The sequence below is a fragment of the Trachemys scripta genome, chromosome 1, assembly GCF_013100865.1.
Source record: "Trachemys scripta elegans isolate TJP31775 chromosome 1, CAS_Tse_1.0, whole genome shotgun sequence".
NCBI classification, from domain to species: Eukaryota; Metazoa; Chordata; order Testudines; family Emydidae; genus Trachemys; species Trachemys scripta.
Window position 1 is genome coordinate 13,864,184 of NC_048298.1, and position 13,125 is coordinate 13,877,308.

A 13,125-nucleotide genomic window follows, 5' to 3' on the forward strand; every position below is an offset into this window, starting at 1 on the left:
AGCAACAGAGGGTCCTGTGGCACCTTTAAGACTAACAGAAGTATTGGCAGGGCTGGCTCTGGCTTTTTTGCCTCAAGTGGCAAAAAAGGCTCCCACCCCCCCAGCGGGGAGCGCGGCAGGGGAGGGTGGCGAGTCCACCGCGGCTCCGCTCTCCCCGACCGGCCGGAGCGCCGGGGGGAGGGCGGCGAGCCCGGCCGGGGCCCCGCTCTCCCCGACCGGCCGGAGACTGTGAATGGCTATCCAACTAGAGAAGCAGTTTCTCCTCCCTTGGTGTTCACACCTCAACTGCTAGCAGATCACCTCACCCTTCCTGATTGAACTAACCTCGTTATCTCCATACTGATTTATACCTGCCTCTGGAAATTTCCATTACTTGCGTCTGATGAAGTGGGCATTCACCCACGAAAGCTTATGCTCCAATACTTCTATTAGTCTTAAAGGTGCCACAGGACCCTCTGTTGCTTTTTACAGATTCAGACTAACACGGCTACCCCTCTGATATTTGAGCTGCCATAGTTCAGAGACAGGAGCACAAATATGTTCTCACCTTTTATTGGATAAAAGAATGTGTTCCAGAGCAGTTTTGTTTGTAACGGTCCTGGGAATTTGTTATGGTTCCCAATGCATGCAACTCAGAAAATATTTGGGAAGCACTAGTATGTCACTGTCCTTTCCTGTTTCAATTTGGGGTAAAGTGAGGCTGCATTAAATTCCTTCACTCTGTCTGCAGCCACATTCTCTTTCTGATCTCACAGTTTCCTTAACAAAAACTGCTCTTCCCAACAAATTCCTCATTTCCCTAAAGCTGGGGCCAAGGGGTTCGGAGTGCTGGGGCAGTTGGGGTGTGTGAGGGGGTGAAGGGTGCAGGTTGTGGGAGGGTGTTAGGGTGCAGGAGGGGGTTCCGAGTTGGGGCAGGGGTTTGGGGTGCAGGAGGCAGTTTGGGGTGCAGGCTCCAGTTGGGTGGTGCTTACGTCAGGCGGTTCCCAGAAACAGCCAGCACGTCCGGCTCTTAGGCAGAGGGGCCAGGGGGCTCTGTGCATTGCCCCCACCAGGAGGGAGCCGCCCCCGCAGCTCCCATTGGCCGCAGTTCCCACCCAATGTGAGCTGCGGAGCCGGTGCTTGGGGGGGGGGGAGCAGCATACGGAGACTCCCCAGTGCCTAGGAGCCAGACATGCCAGCTGCTTCTGGGAGCTGCATGGAGCCAGGGCAGGTGGGGAGCCTGCCTTCGCCCCGCTGCGCCGCCGGCTGGACTTTTAGCAGCCCGATCCACCAAAATACCCCTCCACTAACATCCAACATCCTGGCCTCAAACCAGCCACTATTCTCCAAAATACCTCTCTGTTACTAACCATATGCCTTATACCTAAATACCTCTTCCCCCCCAGTAACCCTCTCCCCACAAACCGTCCACCACCAGACACCCTTCCCTTAACAACGAAATACCTTCCAACATGGCCCTCCCCACAAGCTAAGCACCTCTCCCCCATCAAATCACATACCCCCCCACAAGCCACATAACCTCCCCAATCTAACGCTTCTCCCCCACACACTTCCCCCCAAAACATACCCTCCCCCCAAACCACATATCCCCTCCCCCATCAGATCACATAGTCCCACTTACCCTTCCCCAAATCTAACATTTCTCCCTCCAAAGCCCCTCCCCCAAACAACCTTTGATTTGCCCCTCCCCCCATCATCATCAAATCACATCTCCCCCACAAGCCACGCCACGCCCCCTTCAACCCATTTCCTGCCCCCTCCTCTCAACCTCTTAACCCTCCCTCCTGCTAGAAATGGCCCCTGCCCCTTTAAATTCCTGCTGGCGTGGGCGGGACTAACCGTTCTGCCGCTCACCCGCGGGGCGCGCCGGGCCAATCCGTGCTGGGGGCGTCGGCCGCAGCCCTGCCCCCGCCTTGCCAGCCCCACGGAGCGCGATGGCTGTGGCGGCGAGGAGCCTGGCGCTGGCCGGCCGGGCCTGGCCGCTGCGGCGCTGGTACCGCACGGAGCGGGGGGTGTACGGCTACAAGCCCCGCAAGGCGGAGAGCGCGGACGCCGCGGAGCCAAGCAGGGTCTGCGTGGGCGGCAGAGCAGGTGGGCGAGTCCCTCTGCCCCAGGCCCAGCGCGTGGGGTGCGTCTGTCTGTCTGTCTGTCCGTGGGGGGAGGGAGATCTGTCCGTCTGTCTGTCTGTCCCTGGCTGGGGGGGGGGGGCACTGCACTGTTCTAGTGGGGCGCCGTGCTAGTGTGACCAGACGTCAAATGTGAAAAGTGGGGGGTGGGGACTAATTGGTGCCTATATAAGAAAAAGCCCCAAATATCAGGGACTGTCCCTATAAAATCGGGACAGCTGGTCACCCTAGCCTGTGCTGGGGTTGATTCCCAGCCTCGTTTGTCTGTCTGCCCCTGTTGTATTTTGGGGAGGGGCTGTCTGGCAGTCCTGGTTCTGGAGGATGCATCCCTCTCCCCAGAGCTGGCTACTGTGTGTGTGTGTGTGTTGACTTCGTCCCCTGAGACAGGGTCCACCTTTGCCCACCGCCTCCTGAGGAGCTGTTGCTTAGGGTCTGCCAGCACTGCAAAGGGAAGGTGTGATTGTGGCCCAGGGTGAGCATACCCCTGTTAGCTTTGACTTGGGGCTAGCACAGAGAACAACAGCAGTGTAGACGTGGCGCTACGGGCTTCACCCCGGGCTAGCAACCTGAGTACGTACCCAAGTTTTCTGGGGGCTTGCAGTCTGGAGGCACAGTTTAGGCGAGTAAAGACATGCTTGAAAGGTGTGGGTGTAGTGTCCCACTGCTTAGCTGATGCCAGAGCCTTTCCCCTCTCCAGGAAAAAGTGCCAAGAAAGAGAGAGTGGGGAAGGTCTCTGGCAGGGGGGAGGCAGAAGGGAAAGGCATGGACAGTTCCCTGCAGCTGGAGCCTTTCCCGGCTGCGGGGAAAATCTCCTGGAAAATCTTCCAGGATTGTCCTGGAATCCTGGGAGTTAAATATTAATCTTTAATTAAAGATTAATGTCATGTGATGAAACCTCCAGGAATACATCCAACCAAAAATTGGCAACCCTACCTGCTGTTGGAATCCTTCCATGATGTGGCAAGAAGCCTTTCTGTTCCCAGAACCTTTGTTTTCCACAGTGGAAGGCTCTGGCATCAAGGAACTGCTAAAGCTTTTCCCCAGCTGTCTCCTCCCCTGCTCCCTTTTACATGGGGAAAGGCTCTGATGGGGGAGGGAGCTGAGGAGGGCTCAGTCTTTCCCCGCTGCCTCTCCCCTGCCAGAGACTTTCCAGCAGGAAGCTGCCAGAGGTTTTCCCTGCTGTCTCCCAACTACCAGAGCCTTTCACTTGTGGCACATAGCTATGCAAACGCTATACATCTTCGCCAGTGGTGTGTAGTGTAGCTGTAGCCTTAGATGATAAATCTGTACTTGTGTGTTGCATGAATAATCCAGTGTGTTATGGTTTTTACAGTGTATGACAATGATTGTTTTTCTGCAGGTGGCAAGGGACATTCAAAACCTTTGGAAAATCAGGGTCTCAGAAAGTCCAGGGAAGCTGGGCTGACTAGTCAATGGCTTTAAAAAATCTTGGCTGCAGGCAGTCATGAATCTTTGGCTGGCTTTACTGATCATCTAACTCAGGGGTGGCTAACCTGTGGCTCTGGAGCCACATGCGGCTCTTCAGAAGTTAATGCGCGGCTCCTTGTATAGGCACCAACTCCAGGGCTGGAGCTACAGGTGCCAACTTTCCAATGTGCTGGGGGTGCTCACTGCTCATCCCCTGGATCTGCCACAGGCCCTACCCCCACTGCACCCCTTCCTAGCCTCTTCCCTGATCCTGCAGGTTCTGTTTAGAAATTGTCCTTGAACAGGTCACCATTTTCTTGGGTGTCTTTTTTTTTTTTTTTTAATTTATTTAATTTATTTATTTATTTGTTCACTGACTAACTTGAGCAGCTACTATTCAGTTTGCAGCTTGTTTACATGGGGAAAAAAGTGTGAAGGCAGCGTTGTCTAATGCAGGGGTAGGCAACCTATGGCACGCGTGCCGAAGGTGGCACTCACATTGCCCAGATCCTGGCCACTGGTCCAAGGGGCTCTGAATTTTAATTTAATTTTAAATGAAGCTTCTTAAACATTTTAAAAACCTTGTTTACTTTACATACAACGATAGTTTAGTTATATATTATAGTCTTATAGAAAGAGACCTTCTAAAAATGTTAAAATGTATTACTGGCACGCAAAACCTTAAATTAGAGTGAATAAATAACAACTCGGCACACCACTTCTGAAAGGTTGCTTATCCCTGGTCTAATGATATGAGTAAGGAACAAGTGTGGCAGGTGCTGCATGGCCACATGGGGATGGGGGCAGATGTGCCTGACTGAATGGGAGAAGCTAGGGGGTCAGTCAGGGTCTGCATGCAGGAGGCTCTGCAACTTTCTAACAGTCCCTTCCCTACCCCCCATCCCACCAAAAAACCCCAGTTCCATACTTCTCCCACCCACACCCAACAACCCTCCAACTTAATATCCAGGCTCCTTCCCTCTCCCTCCGCTCCTCTGTTACCTCTGACTCCCCCAAGCCTTTGCACTGCTTCTGACGGGTGTGAGAAATATGTTTAAGTAATTCATTTAAACTATAGTACACAAAGTTCTGTATTAATTTGCCTAGTAAGGAATCTCTTGGTCAAAAAAAAAAAAAAATCCTGTATCTTTTTTCTTTTGTCTGTATTATTACAAACTTTATTGGTGACAGCTATTTTGAAATAAATTACCAAAATAATTGAAACTGCCATGATTATATTGTGGTGTTTTGACAAATACAATATGCAGAATTTTAAAGTATTGTGTGCAGAATTTTTAATTTTGTGGTGCAGAATTCCCCCAGGAGTTATGCATGGAGTGACAATGGCATAGAGAATACACTTATAAAGTTTGTGGATGGTACCAAGCTGTGAAGGTTGCAAGTGCTGTGAAGGATAGGATTAAAATTCAAAATGATTTCGCTAAACTGGAGAAATGGTCTGAAGTAAATAGAATGAAATTCAATAAGGACAAATGCAAAGTACTCCACTTAGGAAGGAACAATCAGTTGCACACATACAGAATGAGAAATGGCTGCCTAGGAAGGAGTACTGCAGAAAGGGAGTCCTAGTGAGCCACAAGCTAAATATGAGTCAACAGTGTTACACTGTTGCAAAAACTAACATCATTCTGGGATATATTAGCAGGAGTGTTTGTAAGCAAGATGTGAGAAGTAATTCTTCTGCTCTACTCCACATTGATATGGCCGCAATTAGAGTATTGTGTCCAGTTCTGGGTGCCACATTTCAGAAAAGATGTGGAAAAATTGGAGAAAGTCCAGAGAAGAGCAACAAAAATGATTAAAGGTCTAGAAAACTTGACCTATGAGGAAAGATTGAAACATTTTTTTTGTTCAGTCTGGAGAAGAAAAGACTGAGGGGTGGACATAACCGTTTTCAAGTACATAAAATGTTGTTACAAGAAGGGGGGAGGGTAAACTGTTCTCATTAATCTCTGAGAATAGGACAAGAAGCAATGGATTTAAATTGCAGCAAGGGAAGTTTAGGATGGATATCAGGAAAAACTTCCTAACTGTCAGAGTAGTTAAATATTGGAATAAATTGCCTAAGAGGTTGTGGAATCTCTGTCATTGGAGGTTTTTAAGGGCAGGTTAGACAGTCACCTGTCAGGGATGGTCTATAATACGTAATCCTGCCATGAGTGCAGGGGACTGGACTAGACGACCTCTCGAGGTCTCTTCCAGTCCTACAATTCTATGATTGTAGGGCCTGTATTCTGACCACTAAACTGATGCTATTAATAGGTTAGCAGTGCATGTGCTAAATTTGTTCTGTTTTCCCCTTTATATTTAGTTGATCATGGCCTTGCCCGTTTAGTAACTGCATACTGTGAACATGGCCACAAAGCTGCCAAAATTAACCCTTTGTTTGCTGGCCAAGCTGTGATGGACATGGTACCTGAAATTCGAGTGCTGACAGAAGTGCTTCAGGGACCTTTCAATACCACAGGTAAGTCTGCTTCCTGGTGCACAGCTGATTTGGGCTGTGTTCGGAATCTGTCAGACAAAGGAAATGGTTGAGCTTTTCTTTTTCCTGTAGGATGAAAATGAGGTAATACTTCAACATTAGTATGGCAAACTGTCTTCATGGTTTTTGTTAAGGCTGAGGGATTTTAAGAGATACGGACAGCTATGGATAGCAAAGAGAAAGTTTTCAGTATCAATCACTGCTAAAGCTGCAGTAACACCTTTAACTGAGGGAGCCTTCTAGATGGAAATGCTGATAAGGATGTGGTCCTGTTTAGTTCAGAAATAACTCAAAATCCTCAGGCTACAATAGGCAGGAACTAAAAGCATAGATTAAAATCTCTGCAAACATGCAAAAATTCACGTCCTGGTCAGAAATTTGTGCCTCAGACCACTTCTAACTATAATTATGGAAATTTAAGATGGAAAAGACTTGATCATCTATTGATCAGTGCAGGATTGTTTCCTGCAGCATTTTTTTTTTTTTTCCTGGTGCTTTATCTAATCTGCCTTTAAGAGATGCAAACACTGAAACTTCTACCATGTCTGTCTGGAAGTTATTCCACAGCATCTCACTGCCTGGTAGGTGTTTTCTAATATGCATTCAAAATTATAAATATTCTCCATACAACACAGGAGTTTATTGACGGGGCCATTGCACATTGGTCCTGTACTACCTAACAAAAGGCTAGCTGTCATGGAACATGTGGAAATGAGTGCTCCACTAGCTCTGCAGTTTCTGTTGCCTTAGGCATTCAGCATCATATCCACTTCTCACTAATAATTTAGTCAGTCCTTAAAATGTTCTTACCCTAAATGATTGCCTGTATGAAAGAGCCGGTTGTTGCATTGCTGTTTAGTGAGGCAGTTCTTGGGGAGAAAAACATATTTTATCTTATCTAAATATAAATTCTTCTATTATACCAGTCATTGTGGCAGCTGAATGCCCAGCTTATAACATTTCCTGAAACCTCATAATAACTCTTAGGTAACTGTGTAATTGTTAATGTAGCTTTCAGGTTACATATTAATAGTATACCGTGTTCAACTACATTATCAAGCACTACAGTAACAGAGCCACTGTGGTCTAGTGGCTAAGGCACTGATATGAAAATCCGAAGACCTGGCTTCTCTTCCTGGCTCTACCACTAACTCATTGTTATCTTGGATCACTCAGATTCTCTGTACACCTCATTTTCCCCATCTGTGAAGTGGGTAGGTCTGTATTGCACTAGTGCTTGGGGGCCCCAATAATCCATCAGGGTCTCATTGTGCTAGATGCTATACAATACGTAGTAAAAAGACAACTCTGATTGGAAAAGCTTACAGTGATGCATACCATTCTTTGGAAGGTGTTTATAGCACTTCCAAAGATACATACCATTCTTTGGCAGTGCTATAGACATCTTAAGTGTTTTTAACACTGTAGTGTTTTTATAAAGTTTCTTGAGAACTTTGCCTTCAAATGAAGAGTAGCTGGACAGGACATGAAATTGTGTTTTCAAATCATTATTCACATTGTTATTGAATAGATCACCTTTTTTGTCATCCCAGGGCTCCTGAACATGGGGAAGGAAGAGGCTTCCTTAGAGGATGTGTTGACTTATCTTGACCATGTATATTGTGGACATATTTCTATAGAAACAAGTCAGCTGTCAAGCTTGGAGGAGAAAGAATGGTTTGCTAAAAGGTTTGAGCAATTAAAACAGGAGGCATTTACAACAGAAGAGAGAAAGCATTTGTCTAAAGTGATGCTAGAATCTCAGGTACACTGTATATCTTTATTATTTATATTACAGTAGTGCCTATGAGCCTCAGTAATGAACCAGGACCCATTGTGCTAGGCATTGTATAGGCCTTGCTGGAGCCATAGGCATAACTAGCAGTATGAACCAAAAGCTGTGAACCAGAGTAGGCATGGCCTTGGTAGAACACTAGGTGTCTGCTAACCAAGGAAGCACATTCCTGACCAGGGAGGATGGTACAAAAACAGATTTCTCAGGTAACTACATAAACTCATTCCTAAGAAAAGATACAAGATCATGCTGACCCCTCATAAAGATGAGGAGGGGATAACGGGATGATGGATTAGGATGTCTTATTCAAATGAGCAGGTACAAGTATAAGGGTAACAACATCTGGAGAGTAATAAGTAACTTGTTTCCTTTAATGTATAAAAGGGGAAGTCATAGGAAAGGCATCTTTATACTAGTGTAGGGGACAGCATCCTGGTGTGCTGGTTGAACTGGTACCTTGTCGCAGGGATACGTGTGTTTAATGTACCCATAGTTCCTATGGCACACTAGGAACGTGCTTTGACAATAAACCTGGCCGAGCGTCTTCACCACCAAACCAAGCCTGTGGGCTTTCTTATGAATAACATTGAGGTCTGCTGAATCAACACGTTGCACTGTTTGCTTGCAGCTGACACCAGAGCTCCAGGAACAGCAACGCTCACTGCATTAACAGTGCTGCAGTAACAGCAGCACTAACAACACACTACAAACACTAGGGGGAAAAACATCAACCTCTTCTCCCACCTTCCCCAAACAGACTCTACACGATAAGCTTACTGTCTAAATATACATGTGTGTTTGAGATGGGCAAGATCTGAGTTTTATCTGATAGATGCAGTGTAGAAACAAAATAATTCTAGTTGGAGGGAGTTGTTCACATTAACTACAGCAGCAATTCTTAAAAGAAAACTGCAGTGCTTTACTCTGTTAGTAGTTGATTGCATGGGAAACAGTGAGGTATTGCTCTCAAGGAGAGTTCAGGCACATGTGCTGCTGTTCCAGTGTTCTGTGTTTCCCTTCCAGTTTCACCCTCCCTATCTGTCAGTTGTTCCCCCTCATCATCAGCTTCTAGTCACAATCTCTCTCAACAGGGAATATTCTGGAAGAAAGCCCTTTATTATTTAGAGAGGAGGGTAGCTAAATGTGGGCATGATCAGGGTTCCAGTAGCGTTGCTCTGGCGAAATAGCTTTTTGGATAGTACTGCCAAAGCGTTTGGCAAAGGAGCTCTTGTTTCATTCCCAGTGCGTTCTGTAAGGGGCAGTGAAAGGCTCCCTCCTGCGGCCCTGATAAAGTGCGTGGGCTGAGTGTTTTGGGGGACTCTAGCCAAATATTTCCATAATGTAAAATTTTGTGGGTTTTTTCATTTTACTTTTTCTCTTATTCATATAGTGGCACAAGAGTATTTATATGAAGATGTCCCTGCTTCTGGCTTTCATGTGGCCCAAATTTCTCTGTGCAAATGAGTGTGTGCTTCGTTGCCCTTATTATTTTTTTAAATGCAGTTGACAGGCTTATTTCCCTCAGTGGCTGTTTCATTAAGGAAGTTAGTAATCTAGGGTTTTTCCTGACCCTACTGAAATCAATTGCAAATTTTCCTTTGGCTTCAGTAGTACCAGGATTGCCCTCAGGGTCTAGAGAAGATTGTATGGGAAATGTTGCTCCTGCTGCACTTTTGTGTGTATGTTCTTAAATTCAAGGCTGCTGAGTATTGGCTAACTACAAACAAATACCAGCCGGCCAGACTCTGAGGCTGTTGCTCAATTAAACCTTCTCAATTACAGTTTTAGGACATGTCTACACTATGTCGCTCAGGGTGTGTGTGGGTGTGTGGGTGTGTGTGTGTGACATAAATTGCACTGGCATAAGTGGTAGTGCACGCAGCGCTATGTTGGCAGGAGGGCTTCTCCCACTGACATAGCAACCGCCGCTTGTTAGGGGTGATTTAATTATGTCTATGGGAGAGCTCTCTCCCATTGGCATAGAGCAGCTACTCTTGAGATCGTACAGTGGCGCAGCTACATTGGTACAGCTGTGCCACTGTAATATCTCTAGTATAGACATAGCCTATATCTGGGTAAGGAATGGTGTCCCTAGCCTCTGTTTGTCAGAGGGTGGAGATGGATGGCAGGAGAGAGATCACTTGATCATTGCCGGTTAGGTTCATTCCCTCTAGGGCACCTGGCATTGGCCACTGTCGGCAGACAGGATGCTGGGTTGGATGGACCTATAGTCTGACCCAGTATGGCCATTCTCATGTTCTTATTTTCACTCCATAGTTGTAAACACTGCAGGAATTTTTTACACTTTAAGGTTTCTCCAAAAACTTTGTTGCACAAAACTAGTGAGGGGAAAAACTAGACATAGAACTGAGTGTCTTTTCCTCTTCCTTTCCATCTCAACTGTACTTGTGCCTGAGCACCCAGGGCCATGTATAATACTAATCAAAATAATATATTGCACATTGGATCAGAGGCTCTTTAAGGCTAACGAATGCTAACGAACTTGGCTTCCTAATGCCCCTGTGAAATAACCTTGTTAGTAACACCATTTTCAGATTGAACAAGTTGACTCTCTGTGCCACCCTTCACATTGTGTCATGTTCTTCCTACGCCTCCTGACGCATGTACGTGTTTGGGAGGTAAGGGGGGAAGGAATGCGTGATCTCACATCCTAACATAAAACTAGACACTGGCTGATCTCTCATTTGATCTCAGTCATAGCCTCTTATACTAGATTGGGTGTGGGTAGGTGAGAAAGGTCTGCTGAGGCGAGCTGGGGTTTTGTCCGGGTTTTGTCCAGGTTTTATACGCTGCATAGAATTGTGTAACTGGTGCTTTTATAGGAAGTCCAATATTGTGTTCAATGACTTGTAGTCATACTCTGTTGTTTTTATCAGGAGTTTGACCGCTTCTTGGCCACCAAGTTTTCCACAGTGAAACGATACAGTGGTGAAGGAGCAGAGAGCATGATGGGTTTTTTCCATGAGTTGTTAAAGATGTGTGTGTACACTGGGGTGACAGACATCATTCTTGGAATGCCTCATCGAGGAAGGCTTAATCTCCTCACTGGGCTGCTTCAATTTCCACCTGAGGTAAGGGACAGATTGTCTCACTAGCGGTGGCTCGCTGTTTACTCAGATTTTTGTGTAATAAGTTTTTTATTTGACAAGAAAATATCTCATTGCCAGTGCTTGAGTACAAGTGATAGGTCAATTTATGTGAGCGCATCCTTCTTCCTGCCATGGGTTCCGCAGATCTCCCTGTGAAAATGCTTGGGGAATTGCAAGAAAAGGGCTTAAATGGCAAGGTCCAAAGGGTTATGACTTCACCCAAAGTGTGTGACTTAAAACAAACAAAAACATCTCCAAAATTTGTAACATAAATGCAAATGTGCATCGTGTAACTAATCTTATTTCTATGCAGCTGATGTTCCGTAAAATGCGTGGCTTAAGTGAATTTCCAGAAAATTCGCCAGCGATTGGAGATGTCCTGTCCCACCTGACATCCTCTGTAGATCTAGACTTTGGTTCGCACCGCCCTCTGCATGTCACCATGTTGCCTAATCCATCACATCTAGAAGCAATTAATCCGGTGGCTGTTGGCAAGACACGCGGAAGGCAACAGTCTCTTCTTGACGGAGATTACTCGCTAGACAGTGCCGCGCAAGCTGGAGACAAAGTCATCTGCCTACAGGTACTTGGAGAGCTCAGTAACAAATTTTCCCAAATGAGAGTATGAAAGATGATACTTGGTGTAAAGTTTGTAAATCAGAGGAAAGGCGAAGAGCTAGGTTTATTCACTGTTCGCAAAAAGGAGATCTCCAGATGACAATGCAACTGGCATAGTTTTTAAGAATCCCAGTTTTAAGATTTCCAAGCCAATGATCTCTATCTGGACTTTTTTGTTGTTGTTGAAAGCTGCACACATCTGTTTCCCCTAACCGCCATTTTGCCATTTTTGCCGTTTAAACTGTCATGCTCCCCCATTGTTTCTAATCAGGGTGATTAGAGCTTGAAATAGAAACAAGCAGGAACCTTCAGTCTCCCAGCCTCTGAAAACATGTCCTTGGAGAAAAATGAACAACCAACACTGCAGTGTGTATTATCCATTGGAGTTTGTTGTCGTGGTGAGGGAGGTGTCTCAGCACTGTACTGTCCAGGTAAATCTTTCCTGGCTACCAAAAGGGGTTCTCTCTCTCCTTCAGAACTGCATCAAAATTGTGAAAAACCCTCAGTTAATAAAGAGAAGTTTTTTTCCCTCCATTCTGTTGAGTCCACAACTGAGAACTCTGCTCTTAGACTTTTAGAAACTAGGAGTAAATAGGGAACTGGGGAAGAACTGTTTCATGCCAAGAGCAATGAACATGGAGGACATTAGTGGGGAAATAATTGGAATTAAAGAAATGCTTCAGTTCCCTTCTGGAGAGGGAGATTGATGGACTGTTGGAAAGAGAGGTTAAGATAATGCAAAGAAGTCACTGTTGGGACTGGATGGCCTCATTCATGTTTCCAACAAAACAGTGCAGCTTTTTGCATTTGCTGAACTCTTTTTTGTTTTTAATCAGGAGACTTACTTGCATTTTATTTGTTTGGTAAAACATGCCCCTGAGCTTACTAGCTCATTCCTCTCCTTTCATTAGCTAGTGATTGCTCTGGTGTGAAGCTCAGGTTCCAAATTGAACTGTGTAACGCATCTATTTTTTTTTTTCTTGTCCATTCTGCAAAACTGGCAACACTGTACAGTGCTCTAGTGGATTGATGAAAATTGCACTTTTCCACCTGGAGTTTAGAGAGGATATGGAAAACTGTCTTGTTTGTGTGGCCTTTTTGTGATACCTCTTGTGGAGACAGTGAGGGAAGTGATCTCATAAACTTAAACAGGTGTAACTCTTTCCCCTCCTGCAAAACACAGATGTTCAGGGAGCAACCAGGCCCTGTTTGTTTTGTGGTGTTTCCTGTTAAACTAGTATTGGTCTCAGATCTTCTACCCACTTCTGTGCAACACAAGCCAACTCCCATGTGGGGGATTGCTGTCAGGCTTTGTATAGCTTTGTTATATTGATGATCATGTGGTGTTTTTAATAGGGGTTTGGGTCGGGCACTAAAAATAAAGAACATAGGACTACGGTGGTTATTGGTTGGGGGCACTCAACCAGTCAAATAGGTATAAAGCTCTTCTTTCAGAGTCTCTGTCTTAGAGCCTCACTTCAGGCTTTTTGTTGCACAGCTCCCTGCAAGTTATTTCCTCTTCCCAGTGATGAATGTAAAAAG

General features: G+C 45.8%; 1 protein-coding gene across 1 annotated transcript in view; it reads left to right on the forward strand.

Annotated features, from left to right (window-relative positions):
* The first annotated feature begins 1,894 nt into the window (after positions 1–1,894).
* The window catches only part of DHTKD1 (dehydrogenase E1 and transketolase domain containing 1), a 41,648-nt gene continuing 30,417 nt past the window's right edge, over positions 1,895–13,125 (forward strand). Inside the window, exons 1-5 of the mRNA XM_034764863.1 lie at positions 1,895–2,091; positions 5,887–6,042; positions 7,614–7,825; positions 10,753–10,947; positions 11,279–11,548. Of these exons, the coding sequence (XP_034620754.1) occupies positions 1,935–2,091; positions 5,887–6,042; positions 7,614–7,825; positions 10,753–10,947; positions 11,279–11,548 (990 nt within the window). The 5' untranslated portion in view covers positions 1,895–1,934. The remainder of the gene's footprint in view (positions 2,092–5,886; positions 6,043–7,613; positions 7,826–10,752; positions 10,948–11,278; positions 11,549–13,125) is intronic.